This window comes from Pelophylax lessonae (genome assembly GCF_965119305.1).
Source record: "Pelophylax lessonae genome assembly, chromosome: 3".
Taxonomy (NCBI): Eukaryota; Metazoa; Chordata; class Amphibia; order Anura; family Ranidae; genus Pelophylax; species Pelophylax lessonae.
In genome coordinates, this window is record NC_138770.1 from 119,272,297 (window position 1) to 119,297,786 (window position 25,490).

At 44.8% G+C, this 25,490-nt stretch overlaps 1 protein-coding gene across 4 annotated transcripts in view; it reads left to right on the forward strand.

Moving 5' to 3' along the window:
* ATAD2B (ATPase family AAA domain containing 2B) overlaps nt 1-25,490 on the forward strand; it is a 346,270-nt gene that overhangs the window by 270,083 nt on the left and 50,697 nt on the right. For all 4 annotated transcript variants that reach the window (XM_082251749.1, XM_082251750.1, XM_082251751.1 and 1 more), the window contains exon 24: nt 2,571-2,708. In XM_082251749.1, coding sequence (XP_082107875.1) covers nt 2,571-2,708 — 138 coding nt within the window. The remainder of the gene's footprint in view (nt 1-2,570; nt 2,709-25,490) is intronic.

Consider the following 25,490-nt stretch of genomic DNA (forward strand, 5'->3'; position numbering starts at 1 on the left):
ATTCAGCCCAACAGGGCTGAGCGGAAAAAAAAAAAAAAAACTGACAGGTCTGGAGAAGCCGCTGTACTAACTATGCAAGGTTAGTATAGCAATCTCCCCTGCTGTGCTATTGTGTTCGATAGGGGGACTGCTGAGTGGATGCTGAATCTGCAGACCTTTTTCTGTCATGCCCCATCGACAGATGCTGGCTTCTGTCAGATCGGCTGCAGTATACACGGGCGGAATATCGGCCGACACTCAGCTCGTGTGTACTAGGCTTTTGGCCTAATCGACATTCCAGGTGTTAAAATGCCAAGAGAATGTAAACCACTCCTAATTGTCATATCCTTTGTAGCATGAAAAAACATTTTACGTAATTGGCTCTACCCAGATTAAACTCTTATGTTTTTTACATGGCATGGGTGAAGACTTTCCAAACATAAGAAGTCACGGGTCCAAAAACTTTTAAATATCTAGGAGTCTTTCATTCAAACCTTGCTTACCGATACCCAACAATCGATAGTGCAATGTCTTCAATATACCCAATGGTTTCAAAGCAGACTGTTAACCAATGCCCCTCTAATTGATATCTCGCCCCCCACGTAAAATATATTTAATAGCTAGGGCCTCCCCTCTTTCCATCATCTGCTAGTTAAACCGACCCTCATCCATCTGTTTACTGGCCATCCTTCAATGCAGCACTGATACCTGGTTCCCAAACCATACCGACAAACTGTATGCTGGCAAGTTTGAATTGTTCTACTGGCTATTTTCATTGGAAACTGCATTCTCGCATTAAAAAAAAAGGTAGTAAGCTTGTTTGTCCTTTCTGGTTAGGTCACAGAAAGCTACAAGAACACTGCATTTCTGGCAAGATCAGCTGCCATTTTTTTACTTGCTAAAAATATTCTTAACCTAAAAATTGATAACCAATGAAGCCACCACATCTAAGGACTGGTAAAAAAATAATCGAGGGTTTAGTTGTACTTTGAGGCCCCGTTCACACTGGGGCGATCCGACTTGCCGGGGCGACCTCATAGGTCGCGGCGCGCTGCTCGCACCGCGACCTCGGAGCGGCCGGCACGGACTTCATAACATTGAAGTCTATGCAGGTCGCTCCGGGTCGCCCCAAAGAAGCTCCAGACCCTTTTTCTAAGTCTGAGCGACTTGTGTCGCTCCTATTAGAACGGGTCCACAGCTTCTCTATGGCAGGCGACCTGTCAGGCGACCAGGTTGCCTGACAGGTCGCCCCAGTGTGAACGGGGGCTTAGTCCCTTGTGAACTAAATATTTGTTCAATATATGTTGTGGTCCTTTTTGTGATTGGAGTGGATATTCAAAAATCGGTAGTTGGCAAAAGTAACTATTTTTGTTATTGCCAACCTGCTGTTGAATAGTTAACCTGTTGTGCTCTCTTGTGTGTAGGTAAGGCAGTAGAGGGGTCAGAAAGAATGGCAGTACTTGGAAGACCTTGATCTGATTTTTTTTCCAAGTACAAATTTAGGGCCATTTAGAAAATAGCAATACCAACAGTTGTGGTTTAACAAATGTGAAGTTAGGTGTAGTATGTGAGCACCAGCATGAAAATACTAGGGCCATTAAAGTGAAACTCATTTTAATATTTTTACATTTCTTGATGAAAGTGAAGGTAAATCCAAAATGTTCAGTTGTCACTTGTACAGGAATAGTGGTAATATGCCAATTAGAGATGCTTGTTTCCATGACATCTGTCACTTTAGGAAGCTATCCTCCTTGCTTTCTGTTCCGTCTACAGGTCAGGAAGTAAAGGAAAATCTCTCCAATTAAGACAAATATGTTAACAAAAACCCAGCAGTTTAGACTTCTACTGTATTTAAAAAGGGAAGGGGTGGCTTTAGATCTACTTTAACCTGTCTTACTGGCAGCCCTCTTTAGGGCTTAGCAGCAGTTGGTATCATTCAACCAGTTTCCTGTGAGCCCAGCTGGTCATTGACACCCCCTGAGAATGTGTTACTATGAAGCCTGGGGTCCACAGTACTCCAGGACTGAGTGGTGCTTAATGTCATTACATTAAACTGCTCAAACCAGGAAAAATGCCAGTCCCTTCTCATATCCTCCCAAATCTATCACCAATGAAGGATCTGTAAATCAGACTGGCTAGTAGATTTCAGGAAAAATTGCTAAAAAAAATGGACTGGGAAAAAAAAAAATATGGGGCTAGGTTGGTTCACAGCTAGGGGTGGAGTTCTGCTTTAAGGGAGGTAGACTGTGCTATGAGTAGGTGCCATTTTATTTATTTTTTTTCAAAGCTGCATTGTATCACTAAAGGAATTATATTTTTATGGTAATCCAATTTCTGATTAAAATGGTTGACTAAAATTTGTGTAGTTGACAATCTTCCATTCTATTTCATTTTTTGGAATTTCCATTAAAAATCGGCATATGGCAGTACTGATGTGGATGTGCAAATCTTGGGTATCTTAATTGATTTCGACCTCTGAAATTTTTGCTGACTCAAAAGAAAACGCCACAGTTCAAAACACAGCCGAAAAATATATTTTGCTGGTGTCACCCAGGACTAATTTAAAATTTCTTCTTATCTTCTATGTGCAGGTTTGTCAGTGACTTCAGAGCAAGTAAATCCTCAAAGTTCTGTGGCCCGGAAGGCAGATACTGGGGGAGAGGAAGCATTGCGGAGCAAGCACGGGATGGCACTGGATGTCGGGAACCACTCTGGAACAAAATGTGCTTGTAAGTGTCTTTTATAATTTGGAGTGCCATGCGAAGAGACTGGAACATCGAACAGTTTTTCTTAAACAGCCTTTGCATAGCGGGCCGGTAAACGTAATCAAGCAGAAAGTACAATACAAAGTGCAGTAACCCATAGCAAGTATTCTGCAGTTATTTTTCTGCCAGTTTTGAACTGTGTATTGCTATGGGGAGTTGCAATTTTCAAAGCATGGTTGCTCCTGTGCAGCTTCTTTAACACCTTCCCGCACGGTATATAGTAGTAATATGATGGCCAGACGGGAGCACCGTTGCTCGGGGAGGACGTCCTCCCAGAACGCGTGTGTCGCGCGGCAACTTGGTCTGTCACCGGCTATGTCCACTGGACACCGCCAATGATTGATTCCTGCATTGGCTTCCAGTGTCATATGATCGCTGTGACAGATCACATGACAAATGTAGACAATGGATGGCTTCCTTTCATGCCATCCATTATGTATTTTTGTGTTGCTAGCTGTGATTGGTCACAGTGATCACATGGTAAAGACAGCCAATCACAGCCCATCTGTACCATGTGATTAGCTTTGACAAATCACAGCTAATCACAACAAAAGACCAAAAAAGGTTGCTTATACCAATGAAATTTATTGGTATATACAAAAAAAGTATAAAAAAAAAAGGAACGAAAAATGATCACTCCCCCCCCCTTCCCCCAGAATAGTAACCGTGTGCTAGAAAAAAAAATAATTAAAAAGAATAGTTTTTTTAATTTGGATTACCTTTTTCTCTATCGTCCATTGACAGACCGCAGCTCTCATGCTTTTTATTCATTCCCCCTGCAGGAGTAGTACTAGGCAGGAAAAAAAGCAATTCACCATGCCCATGAGGCTGTCCCTATAGGCATAACCCCACACACCCTGCTCCAGCAAAAGTTTTGTTTCTGCCTAGTGAAGGAATAGTACCTGGGTTTCCTGCTGGGACTTCAGTTTATTCTTTTAAAAAGATTTTGTTTTATTTATCTTTGCTAGTTAGTGTTCAGGGGGATCCTCCTGTTGATCTACAAGCAATGCCGGCTGAGGTTTCGCACTGGATAATCTAGATCCTTAAGGTCTCCCAGCCTGGCCTACGAGCGTGAACAGGTTATTGTTCCGCACTAGGCCTCCCCATGACGGAGCCCCTTTTTGGATAGTGACGAGGCTGTGAGTGGATGCCTCGCTTGGACGCGATGACCTGGAACGCCCTTAGTCGCAGCGTTCCCCCTTGGCTCCGGTTGGGAGGTGGTCTGTCTGGAGCGGAGCCCACCCGGTCCATAGTATGGAGAGTAAATGCAGCCCCCCCCTTGTCCTTTGGGGGTCGGGGGGGGGCATGGGCCCTCTCCTGGGGATAATGGGACCTGGACGTCCTAAAAGATCCTCCTTGCCTGTCGGGCTACCCGACCCTGTTCCCTGCCGCCCTCTCCCGCCCCCTGGGGGGCGCTATTGTTGCGGTGCCCTGGGGAGGGGGGGGGGTGGAAATGGTACCTTCTCCTGCTGGGTCTGATTGTAGATCCCTTGGGGCATTCATACTGGGGGTCCCTGAGCGCATGGCACGCCGTGGGCGCTGCCATCTTTAGTGTTTGCAATAGCACTGTTTTTTTTCTCATTGACTTGTATGGGGAAGCCATTTTCCCTGTGCTTCCCATAGACGTACATTGGCAGCCATTTTTGTGTAGCCCTATGGAGCTACACAGGCATCGTGACCTTTCACATACCAGGCTGATGTCATATCCTGTGTCTTTCACTTTTCTGCTGCACAGACCGATTCAGGTGGTTTTCTCTGAAGGTGGTAAAGTACTGGGGTCTTTGTGGGCATATCCCTGCGCACTCTGTATATATTTAGAAGGGGACTTCGCCGTCCACGATGATCGGCGGTGGGGACCGCGATTGGCGCTTTTAAAGTTACAGTACTCCTTTTTTTTTTTTTTTTCTGTTGAATTACTATCGAGTCATGGGTAGTGATTTCACCCTCGTAGTGTGACTACCGGACCTTCCGGATCGCAGTCGATGGCCGTGATTTCAGCAGCACTGGAAAGTCTGGCGACCAAGGTCGATTTTGTTATGAAAAAGGTTACTAGCCGCAAACGGCCGCTGCCTTCACTATCATTGGTGGGGTCCTCTGTAGAGGCTGATCTGGTTGCCAAAGAAGCCCCCCCTACCAGAGGGGTCACTGTCCTCGCAATCGGATGGTGAAGAGGACCCGTCCTCTTCAGCTGCAGCGCGGGAACACGCTTTGGTGGAAGCCCTAATTGTTTCAGTGAGGGAAACTTTAAAAATAGCAGATAAGGCCCAGGCCGGCAGGGACACGGGTGTCTTTTGATTTTAATTTTAATTATATTGTTAATGACCAATGGCGCTTCAAGCACGTGCTAGTCGTGGCTAAGCACTTTAAACACCGTTATCCCTTTGCTGAGTCGGTCTCGAACTGTTGGACAGTACCGCTTAAGGTGGATCATCCTGTTTCCAGGTTGAACAAATCAACTATAGTGCCTGTGGAAGATTCCCCGGTATTTATGGATCCCGTGGACAGGCGGGTGGAATCCCTTTCCCGCCATCATGTGTTGGCAGGTTCTATCCTGAAACTGGCGACTCGCTGGATGAGTTGATCAAGGGTCTGACTGGTGGGAAGAGTACTCTTCCTCAATCCTCCAAAGGTAAAGCACCCCGTAAATAAGCAGGGACCTTCCTTCCCCACTCATAGGTGTTTTCGTGCCTCCGGGGCGAAAGAAAAAGGTAAGCCGTTCAGAGCTTCTGGAGGGACTAAGAAGCCCTGGGGCAAGCCCAAGACCAGTCAGTCCAGTTCTGTGGACAAGTCCTTTTCAGCATGCTTTCAGGACCCCTAGATTTCCTTAATTCACGACAAATGGGTTCACAAACTGATTCGTTCTGGGCAAAAGATCGAACTTCGGTCCGGGCCAAGGACAGGTTTTTTCAGTCAAATCTTTGCCTGTCTCTGGATCGTTTGAAGGATCTCTGGGAGGCTGTGTAGGAACTCCTTGCTCAAGGAGTGATTGTGCTGGTTCCTCCGCAGGAATGCTTTCAAGGTTTCTATTCAAACCTGTTCACGGTGCCCAGAAAAGAGGGCAAGTTGAGTTCAATCCTGGATCTCAAGGCTCTCAACTGCTTTGTGCGGATGCAGAAGTTTCGAATGGAGTCCATTCGGTCGGTGGTGGCAGCATCTTTGAATCAGTGGGATTTTCTGTCCTCCATTGATATCAGATGCGTATTGGCACGTCCCCATCTTCAAGAGACACCAGCAATTCCTCTGCTTTGCGGTGGCAGAGGAGCATTTTCAGTTTGTGGCATTACCCTTTGGTCTCGCCTCCGCTCCGAGTTTTTACCAAGGTCCTGGCCTCTGGTGTTGGCCTTGTTGCATCAGAGAGGGATTGCGATCTTGGGATATCTGGACGATCTCCTGTTACGACCAGACTCTCACTTGGATCTGTCAATTAGTTCAGACCCTTCAGGAATTCGGGTGGACAATCAATTTCATAAAATCTGCTCTGACGCTCTCCGTACCTGTAACTTATCTGGGGCTGACTTTAGACTCAGCCCTGGCGAACGTCTTTTATCCCATTGGAAAAACGTCAGAAGTTGCAAGGGGCGATCATTTTGCTGTTGGAAACCGATCGGTCTTCCCTACGGACTTGCCTGAGAGTCCTGGGTCTGATGGTATCGACCTTCGAGGCAGTTCAGTTTGCTCAGTCTCACTCGAGGCCTCTGCAAAAAGAGATTCTTGCAAAATGGGACAAGGATCCTCGATCGTTGGCCCAGACGATACGCTTCAGCCATCTCACGAGGTCTGCTCTATCCTGGTGGATTCAGTCGCCAGCCTTGTCAGGGCAAGTCTTTCCAGCTGCTGTTCTGGACGGTGGTCACCACGGACGCCAGCTTGTCAGGCTGGGATGGAGTGCTGAGGAAGCTCTGTGCCCAGGGGACTTGGTCGACAGAGGAGTCTTCCTTGCCGATCAATATTCTGGACCCCAGAGTGATCAAGCTTTGCCTGTTCCACTGGACGAGTCGGCTACACGGCTCTCCGGTTCGGCTACAATCGGACAATGTGGCTTACATCAATCAATGGGGCACCAAGAGTGTCCTGGCGGCCAAGGAGGTGGCCGAGATTCTCGTATGGGCGGAAGACAATGTTTCGGCTCTTTCCGCAGTCCACATTCCAGGTGGAGAATTAGCAAGCGGATTACCTGCGAGGTATGTTGAGGGGTAGAGGTCTTTCTGACTTGGTGATTCCTACACTTTAAGTCCAGGAAGATCTCTCTGCGTATGTGGAAATCGTACATTATCTGGGGTGATTCGCTGCAGCTGCACCCTCGCTTGTTTTCTATAGCTAGGGTTTTGACCTTTTTACAAAAAGGGGTTGAGCAGAGGTTGGCTTTGGGCACTATCAAGAGTCAAGTGTCAGCCTTGGCCATTTACTTCCAACGTCCATTTGGCTGCTAATGCTCTGATTCGCACTTTTATTCAGGGGGTGCGTCATCTGGCTGCTCCGAGGAGATCTCCGTTGCCTCCGTGGGATCTCAATCTAGTTTTGTCTGTTCTTCAAAAGCCTTGAGAACATTAGGGAGATTTCTCTGCTTATTGTCACAGAAGGTTGCCTTTCTGGTAGCAATTACTTCTTCTTGCAGAGTGTCTGAGTTAGCGGCACTGTCCTGTCCGCCTTATTTGGTCCACAGAGATTAAGTGGTACTCCGACCTAATCGGTCTTTTCTTCCTAAGGTGGTGTCGAATTTTCATCTCAATGACATTGTGTTGCCTTCCCTATGTCCTAAGCCTAAGTGTCCCAAGGAAATTGCCTTGCACTCTCTTGATGTGATTCAGGCGATAAGGGTTTATCTGACGGTAACTGAGTATTTTCGGAAATTGGACTCTTTGTTCTTACCGAAGGACCTCGAAAAGGTCTGGCTGCGTCTGCTGCGACCATATCCAGGCGGATCAGGCAGACGTTTTTTTAGGCTTATTCACTGAAGGGTCAGGTTCCTCCTTTCCCTGTGAAGGCTCATTATACTAGAGCGCTGAGTGCCTCTTGGGATTTTCGCCATTAGGCCTCAGTAGTGCAAGTTTGTAAAGCAGCAACTTGGTCATCTGTGCACACTTTTACAAAATTCTACAAGGTAGATTTGTTGGCATCTTCGAATGCTTCCTTTTTGCTGCCAGATTTTGCAGGCTGCGGTTTCATAAGAGAATAGCTTTTCTCTTTAGGGGTTTTTTCGTTCATGGGTGAGCTTCATGTTACCCCGTTGGCCAAGTTTAGCCTTTGGAGTTTACGTTTACTATCTGGCTGCTTTCTCCCAGCTCCTCATGCCTACACTGCTTTGGATGTCCCAATGGATAAGAAGTATGAGAGCTGGGTCTGTCAATGAACGATAGAGAAAAATTGATTTTTGTAAGAACTTACCGTAAAATCCTTTTCTCGAGTTCATTGACAGATGCAGCACACGCCCCTCTGATATGGGGATGGTTTTGTGTCTTCACTGCTTGCAACAAAACTGTTTTACTGGAGCAGGGGTGTGTGGGGTTATATGCCTATAGGGACAACCCCATGGGTGTGGTGAATTGCTTTTTTTTCCTACCTAGTACTACTCCTGCAGGGGGCAGCATAACCCAATTGATGAGTATGAGAGCTGCATCTGTCAATGGACTCGAGAAATTGATTTTACGGTAAGTTCTTAAAAAAATCCAGTTTTTTTTTTTTTTTTTCCCTTCTGTCACCTGTCAGTGTCCCTGATCACCACCACACCAGTTATATGGTAACACTTTACTGCACTGGTGACAGTATGTAAAAAAAAAAAAAAAAAAATCAACTTTTTTAATTTTTTTAAATAATTGACAAAAAATGACAACTTAAAAAAACTCACCATGTCCCTTTACTAAATACCTTGGACTAACTAATTTCCAAAAATAGGTCTTTTGGGGGTATTTGTACTGTCCTGGCATTTTTGGGCCTCAAAACATGAGATGGTGTCAGTACATCAGGACTGATCTATTTCAAGATAGATTATATATATATATATATATATATATATATATATATATATATATATATATATATATATATATATATATATATATATATATATATATATATATATATATTATACCATAGTTTGTGGAGTCCATAACTTCCCTACAGAATAAATAATAAACACAGATTTGGGTTATTTTCCACCACATTTTGACCTAAAATTTATGAAGATGATTCATTTGCAACATTTTATAACACTATTTGCTTTCCTGTGATGAGTAATGTTAACCCCTCCTTCTCCATAAATTATGATAATACTATAATGCGGTAATACTTTAATGCAAACACACCTAAGCACTTTTTCTTTAATAGCATCACAAATATTAATTTTTCTATGAGATCATTGAATTCACAAGCATATGTGTAATATACAGTGTGAATAGAAAGCTATCGTTCCCCACCTAAAATATAACATTTTGTTGCTTTGCAGTCTGAAATTAAAGCAGACAGTTTTTGTTTTATCCAGCTGTATTTACTCGGTGCAACTTATAACATCCAAGTGAAAGATAACAAAATATAAATGAAATGAAGAAATAAAAATTTAAAAACTGAATTCCTGAGTTGGAAAAAGGATCACCCTACTTATTGTCAGCATTTTGTTGAACCACCTTTTGCTTTAATTACAGCCTTTAGTCTGTTGGAATCTGTCTCTAACGTAACACATCTAGACTTTACAATATTTACAATACTCTCTTCTTTGCAGAACTGTTCAAGTTCACCTAAATTTCATGGTGACCGTTTGTGGACTGCAGTCTTCAAATCATTCCACAGATTTTCAGTGGGATTTAGGTCTGGGCTCTGACTAGGAGGCCATGCAAGGACATTTTTCTCCTTCAACCACTGTATGGTCATTTTTGCTGTGTGCTTTGTATCATTCGAAAAATGGATATTAATCGCGCTAGGCTCCTAAAAAATGAGCAGCAACTTAGTGTGACAAACACGTGATAGAAATAATAAAAAGTAAGTTGCGCTAAATGTTAGATATCACCCTTATGACCAGTGAAAAATAGTGCTACATATATGAATATGGTGATTCATGAATAGTGTACCAATAAAGTCCAAAAAAGAAGAAACTTGTATAAATATAAGCAACAAGTCCAAAAAGTCTCTGTATAAGCTATCCTTAGGTGAATGTAGATGTGCCTCTATTGGATCTGGGAGAAGACCATTAGCTGTACAAACTTCTTACCAGAATGTATAACATCAAGTGCCCAATTCAAGAGTAAACTTCCTTCACAGCAGGACCAATTGGGAAGCTCCTTTGGACCAGGAAACTCGGCAAACTCGGCCCAAATGCATGAAAAATAAAATGACCGATCCCATAGCATAATACTGTATATAAAGTTGTGAATATACACCCATGTGCAGTTCCTCTAGAAAAAGTGCTGTCAGAGAAACCTCCACCAAAAATACAGGCTGCTACCAAAATGTATTCATCCATAAAGAGAAGGGGTGTGTGAAGAGGAATTGAAGATCATCCCCCATAAGCACAATCTGCTTACCAGATATAAAATAGTTCGTGCAGGTAATATCATTAAAGGTGACCAACAGGATAACAGCCTGAATCAACCAAACTAGAAAAAGCCGACACCACTGCTGCTTACCAGAAGCATGTAATAATGAGCCAAAGATCAGTCATCCGATTCCTGTAAGGTTGATCCGATGCCAGATGGCTCCAAAATAATCCCCACATAGGTCCAATCACATATTATGTGGAAACAACAAAAAAGTGCCCCATAGTGTAAAACCATCAACGTGTTTATTGTAGATAAAAGGGAGCAGCTTACAGAAATAAATGAGTCAAGAGCGTCTGTGTTTGGTGAGCCGCCGGCCGACTCTTCAGCCCGTCCTCAACTCGTAGTGGTGACATCGGCACGCCGCGACCGATGTACGTTTCGTCCAATCAGACGTTTTCAAGTATCATTGTCATGTTGGAAGGTACACCTTGTTCCCATTGACCTCTTTCCGGCAGAGGGCAGCAAATTTTTCTCAAGAATTTTATGCGATTTTTGCCCCATCCATTTTTCCTTCTATTCTGACAGTTGCTTTGGTCCCTGTTGCAGAGAAACACCCCCATAACAGAATATTACCACCTTAATTCTTTACTGTAGAAATTGTGTTATTTGGATGGTAAGCTGTATGGGATTTCCGCTAGACATATCGTTTTGTCTGGTGGCCAAATAATTACATTTTCTCATCTGACCATACCACCTTTTACCATGTGGCCTCTTTTTAAGCTGCATTTTTGGTAAAGCTGTGACTGCATGTGGCTTTTTTCTTGCAACCCTCCCATACAAACCTCATTTGTGGAGAATTTGTAATATTGTCACATGCACACGATGACCACTATTTGTCATAAATTCCTGCAACTGCTTTAGAGTTGCTGTAGGCTTCTTGGTTGCCTCTGACCAGTTTCCTCCTGGCTCTTTCATCCAGTTTGGAGCAACGTCTTGATCCAGGGAGTGTCTGTGTTCTACCACATACCTTCCTCTTAAGACTTCACTGTGTTTCTAAGCATTAATAAAGCCTTTGATTTTTTTTTTTTTTTTGTATCCAATTCCGCACTTGTACCTTTCCACAACTTTATCAGAGATCTTTTAACAGTGCCTTTCCACCCACACTTGGTTTGCTTCAGTTTCACTACGAGGGACGGAAATGCTCCACTAAAGCTTTTTTTTTAATGCTGATCACAACTGATCCTAGTTAAAAGTTAAATGGCTTTGTGTGCCATTAAGAAGGAGATTAGCAACACCTGTTTAAGTTTACAAGTTATTTTTAGGAGGGGGTGATCCTTTTTCCAGCTCAGTGATCCAAATTTAGATTTTTTCATGGTATGTTAGTGTTCCATCTTTAAATACAGCTGGATAAAAGAAAACCTTTGTCTTTCTTCATTTCAAGCTGCAAATCAATAAAAATTGGATTATTTTCAAGGGGGGATGATTCTTTTCTATACCCACCGTAGGCTAATCAGAACAGATATTCCCTCCAAGGCAAGTCCCCTGGAGGCCGGCTCTCCTATTCTTTTACCCAATTACAACCAATTCAGACACTGCTACAGGGCTTTGTTCTCATTTACCCATACAACTGATGGGCCCAGTGATGAAGAGTGTCTCACCTTCCATACTTTTGTGTAGGTATAGACAAACGAAGCACTGTAGCAATTTCTAAATTAATTGCCCTTGGTTTCTGCAATAGGAGAGCCAGCCTTCTGGGGAATTTACCTAGGGGGGGAACACCTGTTCTGATAAGTCTATATTACAGATCTGCTTGTGAGTACAATTATGTTCTTATACAATAATATTTTTGATACTATTCAAGGAAAAGCACTGGTGTGTGTTTGCATTGTAGTATTACCACAATTTATGGAGAGGGGGTTAATGTTGCTCATCACAGGAGAGCACTGGAAGGAAGGTGTGCATGTAGAGATCCAGTGCTGACATGGAGGCTTGAAGGGATGAAAAGACTCAACCTTGAGTGTAACCCCAGTTTATACTGCCGCGACTTGTCATGCAACAGTCACATGACAAGTCGTGCCCCATTCAAGGCAAAGGAACCGTTCTAATTGGTGCGACTCAAGTCGTTCCGACTTAGAAAAATGTTCCTGCACTACTTTGCGGCTACTTCAGCACGACTTGCATTGACTTCTGTTAAAGTCGTATGCAAGCCATGATGAATTTGCGCAGGAATGTTTAACTTCAAAGTCGCTCTAGTGTGAACCGGCACTAAAGCAAAGCAGTAGTGGAGTGAGCCTCTCTGGGTATGTGAACTGACATTGTTTGCTATATTACCCCATTGGATAACTTATCAGTGACAGTGCAACATCTGCTGTGATCACAAAAATATATTTTTTACCACAAATTTGCGCTTCACAAGAGCTTTTAGGATCATTAACTGGTTTTGGAGATCTGTCAATGAGTCGTACTATGTTCAAGTCAGAACTCGACAAACCCCAGGTGGCAGGTTGCATTGGCGACTAGAATTAGTGGCCTGGCGCCTAAGCTACACTGTGGCAGGTGTCTTGCCGCCAGACGTCCCAAGTTTCCCGCGAGGTGTGGGTGTCTCCTGATGTCCCGGCTGTCTGTGTCAGCTGTGACAGAATGGAGCCGATACTTCCTGTATAGTTCCAGCTCCGTCCCCGTCACAGGCAGAGTGATAACAAATGCACTCCACCTGTGAGGAGGGATACAGGAAGCATCGGCTCTGCATGCTTCCTCCAGCGCCACTCCTCACATTTTCTGCCTATATTTTACGCTAGTAGTACCAGCCAGCAGTAAGTCACGTGCTAGGGGTGCAACTAGCCCCCAGCACATAATTGTAAATATCCCAGCATGTGCAGTGTTTCTGACTCCTACCACCATGACCACTTCAAATCACTGAAGTGGTTGGAGTGTTACTTTAATATCTCTCAAGAAGTAAACCAAGTACACATGAGTCGAATGCCGGGCAACATTATTATTTTTATCTAGGATGTATATAGCGCCGACAGTTTACGCAGCGCTTTATAACTTGAGGGTAGACAGTACAAATACAATACACTTTAATACAGTAGGAATCAGAGGGCCCTACTCGTTAGAGCTTATAATCTAAGAACATCAGCTGGTTCATTGAAAATTGTCCGCCACTGGCCCGTATGTATGGCAGCCGGTCCGACAGAAGCCGGCCATTCGGCATGTGCTGGAAAAAAAACTGGCTCCTAACTTTTTTAGCTGGCTCCTAGATTTCAAGCAAATTCGTCAAGCCCTGTTCTAAGTGTATCATATCTTTTATACAGAGGCTATTTGTTTTTTTTTTTTTTTTTGTTTTTTTGTTTTTTAGTATATGTATGTTTGAAATATCAGATTGGGTTACTGGTCAATTGAGGGATTGTATGGTTTGAGATATGAAACTATTAACTTTGAGCTTCCACTGAGGGAGAGCGAGTGCTGATTGTAATAATATTGAGAGATCTAATCCACACAGCAGCCCTCTTACTAAGGAAGCAGGGATGTAAGGCATTTTCTATTTTTTTTTGAAGAGAGATCGCACCTAAGAGACACGTATGGAATTAAAAACTTAGCATTTTTAATTCTCCCCTTCATTATCTAAAATTAGGAGTTCCTTTACATACAGAATACTTGAAATTAGTCTGCTATGCATTGTGCAGGCAGATTGTAGGAAGACAATAAAGAGACAAAGGGGAAGGAGGGTACTGTATTTAGTGACGGTTTGGCCAATAATGTTTTCAGTTGAAGGGAGAAGGAAGGAGAGATGAGTAGGCAGTGTACTGGTGCAGGGAGATCCTCACTGGTGTGTTCAGATTGTGTAAGATTGGAGCCCTGTGTTGACAAGCTTTTGTTTCCATCAAAACTGCTTCTCTCCTCAAATATACAGGTGCATCTCAAAAAATTGAATATCAAAAGGTTCATTTATTTCAGTAATTCAGTCTAAAAAGGTGATCCATTTCAAGCATTTCTTTCTTTAATTTTGAGGGCTATGGCTTATAGCTAGTGAAAACCCAAAATGTAAGTATCTCAGAAAATTTGAATATTGTGTAATAGTTAAATATTGTAGACTCATGGTGTCACACTCTAATCAGCGAATTAACTCAAAACACCTGTAAAAGGTTTCCTGCGCTTTTATATGGTGTCTGCTTTGTTGACTTGAAAGTTGTCCAGAAGACAGTCATTAACACCCTACACAAGGAGGGTAAGTTACAAAAGGTCATTGCTAAAGAAGCTGGCTATTCAGAGTGCTGTATCCAAGCATGTTAATGGAAAGTTGAGTGGAAGGAAAAAGTGTGGTAGAAAAAGGTGTATAAGCAACAGGAATAATGGCAGCCTTGAGAAGATTGTGAAGCAAAGGCCATTCCAGAATTTGGGGGAGATTCACAATGAGTGAACTATGGCTGGTGTCGGTGCTTCAAGAGTCAGCACACACAGACATATCCAGGACATGGGCTACAACTGTCACATTCCTTGTGTCAAGCCACTCCTGAACCAACGTCAGAAATGTCTTACCTTTTCTAAGGAGAAAAGGATTGGAATGTTGCTCAGTGGTCCAAAGTCCTCTTTTTGGATGTAGGCAAATTTTGCATTTAATTTGGAAATTAAGGTCCCGGAGTGTGGAGGAAGAGTATAGAGACACAGAATCCAAGGTTCTCTGTCGCTCATTGACAGACATAGTCCTCCTTGATTAATATCAACTCGGGTTATACTGCCCTCTACAGGAGTAGGACTGGACAGGAAAGAAAACTTTCTGGCCACACCCTAGGGGCAGTCCCAGAGGGTATATCCTCTCACTTCCTGCTACAGCAAATCAGTTTTTTTCTGTCTAGTTAGGAGTAAGGACCTAGATTCCTTGCTAGGATCTTCGGTCCTGGCAGGATTTTTTTAGAAATACTTTTTTTAGACAGCTTTTTTTCTCCAGTGTTCCTGTGAGATCTTCAAGCAAGTACGCTGAAACTGGGCGACGGGCTGGATGTTGAGATCCAGTGGTCACCCCAGTTCAGCCTACGAGCGCGTGCAGGCCATAGCTCCGCGCTGGGTCGGCCGCGACATAGTCCCACTGGACGGGGACTGACCCTGCGAGTTAAACGTCTCGCCTGGACGCCAATGACCAACAGAGTCACGGCGTCTGTATTGGTCGACAGCCCCCCCACCCCGGTGGAGAGGGGTTCTGTCGGGAGTTGGCGCCCGCCTGGTTCCGGTATGGTGAGTAGAATGTTCCCCCTCTCCCCCTGTCGGGTTTGTTGGTGGACGCGGGCCCCTCTCTGGGATGGTCGGACACTCAGTTTCTGGGTCTCCCCTCTATCCTGTAACAGGTCACAGATCCCCCAATTTGAGTGTGATTTTTGTGAATAGAAACCAGGAGGCTTGGTTTGGGAGCTGATCTAAAGTCACTATATGACTGTAAGGGTGACTGAAGTCAGTGGCAGACTACTAAAAGGCATTACTATTGAGGTATAGAGGTATCCTACCTGTCTAGTGTGTACACAGGCCGATGCCTATGCTTGAGTTACTGCAGCCACAGATCGCCATTCCTCCAGAAAGCCGGTCACTTCCACAGGCCGCACAGCCTCCCGCAGGCCGAGGACACCTCCCGCAGGCCGAGGACACCTCCCGCAGGCCGAGGACACCTCCCGCAGGCCGCACAGGCCGAATGCACACATCCCGCAGGCCGCTGCTAACTTGCAAGCCGCCGCTATCCTACACAGGCCGCCGCCATTTTCCTGCAGATCGCACGAGGCCGCCATATTGGCGTAGCCTCGTGTCTCCAGCATGGGGGCGGCCATGTTTGAGGTGACCAAACACCTCGTGGAGTAATTGGGAGGCGCCGGAAGGCGTGTAAAGGGGCGGAGCCGCCTCCTTGGCCCAGGGAAAGCAAGCCAAAGACTTCCTGTCTGTAACAGACAGTGCTGGAAGCAGGTTGATAAGAAACTTCTGTGCATCAGGTGAGCCTTGGGGTCTCTCTCTCTCTTTCTGAGGGGTCCAAGCAGGTAGACTGAGGGGCGCTACTGCGCTGGGGGACTAAGTTAAAAAAAAAAAAAGATTTTTTTCTTGCAATTAATTTTTTTGTGTTTGCTGGCAAGTGTCTTGTTACATGAACCCTGCCACACATGTATCCCCACCTGATCCCCTCAGGGTGGCCGCAGGACCCTCCAGTACCCCACTTGTGATGATGCATTATCAGCAGTTTTGGAGTCTTTGGTATCCCTGGTGGAGGTAGCCTGTCAGGGACGGGGGTCAAGAAGAGCGACCCCCGCCTACCCCTATGTCATCTGATACTTCAGATACGGATTCTGAGCTGGTCATTGCAGTCCCTTTTCTGGGGTTGTTGTCTCAGGTACGGTCTCCTCAGACAGTAAGGAGGACGCTTCTGCCTCCGCCATAGCACAAGAAGCATTGGTGGAAGCACTAGTTGTGAAGCATTGGTGGAAGCACTAGTTGTGTCTGTCCGGGAAACCTTAAATCTTGAGGTTACACCGGCAGAGGTAGCTGAGACTCATATTCCTTTTTTGGTACTAGCAAGCCTACCAAAATGGTGAAGGGTTTCCCTTTCCCACATAGGGTCGTCCGTAAATGAGCCCTGCTATTTCCAAACGCATTGCTAGGCGCTATCATTTTGAGGAATCCCTCATTACAAAGATGGACGGTACCACCAATAGTGGACTCACCGATTTCCAGACTAAATAAAGCCACTGTTATCCCGTTGGATTGACCGAATGGGCCCCACCCATCTCTAGGGTGGGGGGACGTCTTCACCGGTTTCCGGATCCAGGGCTTTCCAGAATCCCGGATAAAGGGGTTCGCAAGGTCATATGGTCAGGATACAAGATCGAGTTTCGATCACTTCCACCGGTGCGATTCTTCCCTTCCAATAGTCGACATCCCCGGGTCGCTTAAAAGCTTTGCGGGGGACAGCTTGATACAACAAGCAGTGGTAGTTCCCATTCCTTGGAGGAGCTCTAGTCAAACTTGTTCACAATGCCCAGGAAAAAGGGCTAGGTGCGTCCAATTCTGTTCTTGGAAGAGATGGAGTCAATCCATACAGTGGTGGCCTCCCTGCATCAGGGGGATTTCCTGGCGTCCATAGACATTTAGGATGCCTATCCTTATATCCCCATCTTTGCAGGACATCAGCGTTTTCGTTGCTTTTCCCAAAGATCATCCCTGGTTCCCACCAGGAGACTGAACTATCTGGGCCTAATTTTGGATACATCCTTGGCAAGAGTGTTTCTCCATGCGGAGAAACTCCAGAAGATTCAGTCAATGATTCGGATGTTGCTGTCCGTCAACTGGCTGGGATTGATGGTCGCCTCCTTAGAGGCAGTACCATTTGCCCAGTCTCATACCGAATTCTCCAAAGAGGAGATTCTTCTCATGGAATCGGAATCCCGATTCCCTGGACAATCGGATCCGATTGAGTGAGCGCACCAGGGAGGCTCTGGTCTGGTGGCTTCGGTCTCCGATGCTCAGCCAGGGGAAGTCATTTCTTCTGATAAATTCCAGGTTACCGATAAATGTGTTGGAACTGAGAGCGATCAGACTTTGTCTGATTTACTGGACCGAGCAGCTCCAGGGCAGCCCGGTTCGGATCCAATCGGACTATGCCACGGTCATGACTTAGGTCGATCACCAAGGGGAACCAAGAGTGCCCTGGCGGCCATAGAAGTGGCCAACATTCTTATTGGGGGAACAGTTGTTCCAGTTCTCTCCGCGATATTTATCACGGGGGTGGACAGGCAGATTATTTCAGCCGTCAGATTCTGGATCAAGAGGAAAAGTCTCTTCATCCAGAGGTATTTCACCAGCTGTCCCTTCATTGGGGCACCCCGGATATGGATCTGTTGGTAGGTTGGCTCAACAGGGCTCGCACCCGCGATCCTCTAGCGGACGCAGCAGACGCGCTGAACGGCCTGTAAAGGCAGTATCAGCTACTATATGTCTTCCCCCCTCTCAAATTGCTGCTGAGATTTCTCCGCAGGATAGAGGTGGAGGGAACTCCAGTTATCCTGGAAATTCTGAGCTGGCCTCGTCAAGCCGGGTACGCCGACTTGGACAGGCTAGTCGCGGACGCTCCTTGGAGACTTCCTCTCAGGGAGGATCTGCGGTCTCAAGGACCGATCTTCCATCGTGCTTTACAGTCGCTGGTTTTAATGGCCTGGCTATTGAGACCCAGGTACTGAAGGACAGAGGGTTGTCAGCTTCAGTTATTCCTACTCGAATTAAAGCAAGGAAAGCGACTTCCAGCAAAGTCTATTATCGCACATGGAAAACTTATATCGCGTGGTGTGAATCTTTGGAATTTCCCCCACGTACCTATTCGGTCACCCAAATCTTGGCTTTTCTGCAAAAGGGGGTTGAGCAGAAACTATCCTTGAGCACTATCAAGGGTCAGGTTTCAGCATTAGCAATCTTCTTTCAGAAGCCTTGGGCTACTCATTCCTTGGTGTCCAGGGGGTGCGGCACTTGGCTCCGCAGTGCGCGCGCCCTTACCGCCCTGGGATCTTAATTTGGTGTTTGTCGGTTCTTCGGAAACCTCCCTTTGAAAATATCAGGGAGATTCCCTTGCTTACATTATCCCAGAAGGTGGCCTTCTTGGTGGCTATCACTTCTGCACGCAGGGTGTCAGAACTGGCTGCATTATCATGCCATTCCCCATATCTAGTGGTTCATAGGGATAAGGTAGTTCTTCATCCGAAGCCATCCTTTCTTCCTAAGGTGGTTTCAGATTTTCATCTGAATGAAGATATTGTGCTACCTTCCTTGTGTCCTAAGCCCAATCATCCTCAGGAATATGCGTTGCATTCCTTGAATGTGGCTCGGGCAATCAGGGTATACCTGAAGACTACGGAATCGTTCCGTAAGACGGATTCACTTTTTGTGATCACGGATGGCCCCATCAAGGGGTTGCCTGCATCTGCCGCGACTATCTCCAAATGGATTAGACAGACGGTGGTACAGGCTTATTCTATTAAGGGTCGGAATCCTCCGTTCCCTGTTAAGGCGCACTCCACTCGAGCGCTCAGTACTTCCTGGGCCTACCGCCATCAGGCGTCAGTGGTTCAGGTGTGCAAGGCGGCTACCTGGTCGTCGGTTCATACCTTTACAAAATTTTATAAAGTTGATGTGATGGCATCGGCGGATGCCTCATTTGGCCGCAAGGTTTTGCAGGCTGCAATTTGAGGAGACCGGTGGTCTACCTTGAGGGTTTTTTTCCGTTGGAATTTCAGTTGAGTCTCATCGTGTGATTGATGAGCCTTTAAAACTTCTAGTTGGCACCGGTTGGGCCTTCTAGATTGGATTTTGATTTCCATTTTCCCACCCCTCATTTGTGGCACTGCTTTGGGACGTCCCGAGTTGATATTAATCAAGGAGGACTACGTCTGTCAATGAGCGACAGAGAAAAATGGATTTTTGTAAAATCTTACCGTAAAATCCTTTTCTCAAACTCATTGACAGACGTAGTACCCGCCCCTCTGTTTTTGAGTTGGATTGGGTTAAATTCTCTAAACACTGCTTTGTGACATAACTGATTTGCTGTAGCAGGAAGTGAGAGGATATACCCTCTGGGACTGCCCCTAGGGTGTGGCCAGAACGTTTTCTTTCCTGTCTAGTCCTACTCCTGTAGAGGGCAGTATAACCCGAGTTGATATTAATCAAGGAGGACTACGTCTGTCAATGAGCTTAAGAGAAAAGGATTTTACGGTAAGATTTTACAAAAATCCATTTTTTTTCCTAAGGTCCAGTTTGAAGGTTCCACAGTCAGTGACGATGTTGCCTGTTGTATCAAGTCCGAAGTCAGTGCAGCCCTCTAACAGGAAATTCTAGAGCACTTAATGCTTCCCTCTGCTGACCAGCTTTATGGAGATGCTGATTTAGTTTACCAGCAGGATTTGGCACCTGCCCACACTGCCAAAAGTACCAATACCTGGTTTTATTGTTCATGGTATCACTGTGCTTGATTGGGCAGCAAATTCGTCTAACCTAAATCCCACCGCTGCGCTTGCAGCCTGGTTGGCGCATGCGCAGCGGGACCCGGCGAGGGCCTTCCGCCCTGACACGTAGGACGCACTGCGCAGTACTGCACATGCGCGGCCTACATATAAGACGCCGGAGAACCCAAGGAGAGTGCCATTCCCTTCACATCAGAGAAGAGGAAGCACCTCCGGGAGACGGCGGACTAGGAATTTTAAAGGGAACTCCTCTCCCTCTGTCCCATGCGCACAGCTTCAAGTTAAAAGTAAGTCCTCATTCAAACTACCAGGTTAAAGGAGGGTTCGGTTTCCCTTCTTTGTAAATAAGCTTCAAAATACTGCTATGGGAAAACGATTCCTTTCATTAAACTAGATACCGGCAATCGGGATACATAAATCTTGATGGGAGAACATTTTCTGTCACCAGATGCTTACCAAAAGGGAGTAAAATCCTCTTATCTCACCCAATGCTCCTCATGTTCTTGGGAACTTTGAGTGGGCATATAAAACAGTTAATTTTCGTTAATTTCCCTCCAACTCTAGATTGCTGAGGAAGCCTCAGGAGATGCATATAGAATGATGGGATAATTTTTATGACACCCGCCGCAGACTAAAAAGAGTCAATATGGCACATTGAAAGATTTTTTACCCCAGATACATGGTGATAGTTTGCTCCCTAAATGTTATGTCTTTCAGTACTATATAGTCTGCCGCACTCCCACCTCTATGGGCTCTCGTTGCTGCCCAGGAAGAGGAGGGAAGGAGGAGAGGTACCCTGCATTTTTGATCTTAAACACATCTGTGTAAAAAAACAAACAAAAATGTAAGCTTTTGCATGAATTATCCACCACACTTATTGAACGTGGATATATATATCTCAATAACCATACATTGTATTTATAGATATGGTGAAATCCTTGATAAAGGCACACAGCCGATATGCGTAGTATTAGATGCCTTCTGTACATCCTAATTCTAAACCAAGCACGGATGACAGAAAATGACATCTGAAGTCACAATTTTCACACATGTCACTTGTCCTTCCTTTATTATGTCCCTTTTGGGCCTCTAGCCCAATTGTAGCACTACTTCATGTACAAATTTCTTTGATAATTGAAATTTAGTTTTATAAAAAATTGCATAAATCGCATTTATGTATAAAATCGCATAAACTTGCCTTAAACGTCCCATTTATGTTTGGCTTGAGGAACCAACAATTTTGTATTGTATACTAGGGATGTTGGTACATTATATTTTATATAAATCTCACAAGGCTATTTAGAGTATCCAAAACCCCACAAAAGGGGATCGGACAGAATGAGAAATATCTAAATGGTAACACACACACCTGAAAGCTGAATAAAGAGCTGAAATACATGTGTTTTCAGCATTTGTACTGCTGTGACCCAACTTAGGGATTATTTGTAGTCTCTTGTGTGTAGACCCTGACGCGAAGCAGAACAGAAAACTTTTTTTTTTTTTTTAGATACCTACAGTTTATTTGCAAAAATCTGCAGAATGAAGGATGAGATGGGCTGCTGTACATAAGTGGTGCTGAAGCCCTCAGGGTTGCTCTAAAGCCTGCCATCACTGGTGGTGCTTTGGAGGACATGACAGCTGGTGCCCCCCCATGTTTGTTCAGTATACATGAGCATGACTTGCCAGGATGTCTATTTGAACAGAACCCTGTCGAAGGTTGCCAAGTGTAAAATGACACAGCACGCACCACATGGAACTTTATAGAGCTTGATATGAAAGCCTGTGCACTGGCCTGATGGAAACGGAGCCGTGAGGCTGTGCGTAGTTAGTGAACAGCTGACATGAATCTCAATGTAGCACACAAGTTCCTGCTACAAAGCAAAGCTCATTTCTTGCAAGCTGCTTTTTCCTGTTCTCTTAAATATTGAATAAAAGGGCAGTGAGTGACTGAAAGAACAATATACTTCTGTTTCTTCCTCAGTTCAATTCTTGTATTTCCCTGTAACAAGGGCATCAGCTGCAATCTTTAATTAGGAGAATCATTTTTATTATCTATTAGAGCAGCACGATTATGGATAAAATGAGAATCACAATTTTTTGCTTAGAATAAAGATTACGATCCTCTCACGATTCTCGGCATAACATTTTACATTATACAAACAAATTGGGCTAACTTTACGGTTTCGTTTTTTTTAAATTCATTAAAGTGTATTTTTCCCCAAAAAACTGTGTTTGAAAGGCTTCTGCGCAAATACATGTGACATAAAAGATTGCAACGATCACCATTTTATTCTCTAGGGTCTCTACTTAAAAAAACATATATATGTTTGTGAGTTCGAAGTCATTTTTTGCAAAAAATACTGATTTTAACTTGCAAGCAACAAGTGTCAGAAAAAGGCTTAGTGTTAAAGAGGTCAAACTTCCCTCACTTACAGACAAGTTCATTCCTTTGATCTAAAAGAAGGAAATGATACATTGTAAAGCATTGTGTTTTTAGTTATCAGCCTTAAAAATGTTGATAAACATTTGCCTGAGGCTTTTTTTTTTTTTTTTGACAGCTGTGAGTGAACAGAGAACAACTCTGTAAGAATTGAGAGGACACGCTGTTTTAAGATCGTGGGGGGGGGGGGGGGGGATCGCGATTGGGATTTTCGATTGAATAATCACGCAGCTCTATAATTGATTTTTTAAAACTCCTGTTATGAATATGATAAAGCTTTTACTTTTTAGGAAGCTAGCAAGCACATCTACAGCCAGGCTATGCAATTGGTTCTGCGCTCATGGACAGCATAGATGCCATTATATGTAAAATGCTTGTAGAGGGTAGTGCCTTACACCGGGGGTCAGCAACCTGTAGATCACAGCCAGGTAGGTCGGTCTGGGCTTGCTGTCCGGCTATCCCAGAGCATCAAAACAGAGTGCAATGCAGAGGGACTACTTGTAAAGTTGGAGCTGTAGTAGGGAGCAAGAGCCACATAAGCCGTTGCCTCCTCTGTAGTGAGGTCTCCTGTCCCATGCAGAGTGATACTAACTGCACTCCATCGCTTATCTCTGCTAGAAGTCTCCAGAGTGATGCCAGCAGGAAAAGAGATCTTCAGGTCAGTGTGATCAAATACACTGGGCATAATACTATAGGGCTGCTTTCACACTTATGTGCTGCTGTTTGCCCACACCCTGGGTGCAGTGTACCTGCAGCTTTCCTGCGGGTTAGCTGTGCTTAGGGCATAGACTTAAATTATATCCTGCTGGTTTGAAGGGCTTTCTGAATGCAGACATTTTTCGTGCACTCTCATAAGTGCACCGCACCGGCAGGATATAATAGTCTATGGCAAAACGTAGCTAACGCAGGAAAGTCAGACTTACTGTGCTGCACCCTTGGTGCAGGTAAACCACAGCACATCAGTGGGAAAGCAGCCTTATAGGGGGCTCAGAACAGTAAAGGTTCATTTGCAGTTTTGGGTATGGTTAACCCCCATAGTTAAGGTGTGCTTTACCCTCACCAAATAGTGCAGTAATGATGATGACTCCACCTCTAGTGAATGATGCAGTATTGAAAATGTGCTCCTCCACCATTCAGATGCACTCACCAGTAAACATATGGGAAAAAGCCTTGTGAATGTCAAATTGAGAGCTGGAGATCCATCCTGACCTGCAGTACCGTCCCCTCAATTGCCGAGTATCCAGGATAGGCAGATCCCTGTGACTACGTGTTTTTTACACGAAAATCATCGGGAGGGACCTACGTGCTGGCGTCTGACCGCTGTTTTCCCGATTCAGGCACAGCGGTCGGTCTGATGTGTGATGTTGGCCATAATTATTTTTTGTGACATGTACATGCATTTTATTTTTTAATACTACACTATATAAGTATTTTTGGCTCTGCTTGGTGAGCGTTCATACAGTACTCAGCAATCAAGGGGACGGTACTGCAGATCAGGATGGATCTCCAGCTCTCGATTTGACATATTCAAGGCTTTTTCCCATATGTTTTCTGGTGAATGCATCTGACTGGTGGAGGATGAGCACCTTTCCAATGTTGCATTATTCACTAGAGGTGGATTCATCATAAATACTGCACTCTCTCTCTATTTGGTGAGTGTTCCGACACTCCATATATCACGGACATCTTAAATTGTGGATTATGAACTTTTTTACACACTTGGAATATTGATTTGCTTCACTGGCACATGATTTGGTGTATTCTATGATATGATTTATGTATACTAGCGCTGCACACATTTTTGTGTACATGGTTTAGGACATTAAATATTCATCTTTTTGTGCTAGTGGCTGAGGCGTCATAGCGCTCACTTTGCACACGTTTTAAGATGTGTTTTACCACCCCTGCCCCAACTGCACCCCCTTTAGCTGCAGTGGCAAGGGGTGTACACGCGCAGCAGCAAGATATTATAGGCCCGGTCATGCTTGGCTCAGTGTAAAACCTGCCAAGCATGACCTATTCAAGTGAATGTGGCTGCTCTGCAAATGCCCTGAAACCTTGTGCAGTACAGCAAAACAAGGGGCTAAAACAGGCAGTGTTGTGATGCTTTCTCATCACCTGCTTTAGCCCCTGGACCCTGCAGAAGAAAGCAGTTGTGGGCCGCTTGCAGAGTTGGCCCCATTTACTTGAATGGGTCGTTATTCGATTGGCAAGGCAGTAGCACTCACCAAAAGCAACAGGGGGCTTAATTCCTGCTGCAGCTTGTGTACACCTTTGGCTGCTGCCTCAGCAGCTAAAGAGTATAGGGATTGGGGGCTGGTAAATTCACAACTCAATCGCAGGGTTTTACCACCCCCAACTTTGTGTGAACGAGCCCTAAGAGTGCTGCTGCCGATTGCAACTAAGGCTCCGTTCACATCTAGGCGTTTTGGGGCGTTTTTGGGGAGTTTTTCTGCTCTAGGATCAGCTCTCAAAACGCCCAACAAGACAAATCCTATTAATTTCAATGGCCCCTGTACACATCTGAGCGTTTTGACGCTGTAAGCAAAACGCCCAACACTCAAAAAAGTACATGAGCTTCTTTTTGGGCAGATTACAGGCGTTTTCCATTGGTTTCTATTCAATCTAAAAACGCCTGCACAAAAAACGCCTGTAAATCGCGGTAAAAAACGCTACGCTCAGGTGTGAATGTAGCCTGAGAGCTCATTCACATTTCTTTGAAAAGTGATCCAAGTGTGTATGACTGGGGATGAGGAGGCGATATATTGCATCCTCACCAAGATTTAAAGCCATAATTGTGATGCAATGCACAAGATTGCAACATGGGAGCATGGCAAATTTAGAGGTTTTAATCAAGTGT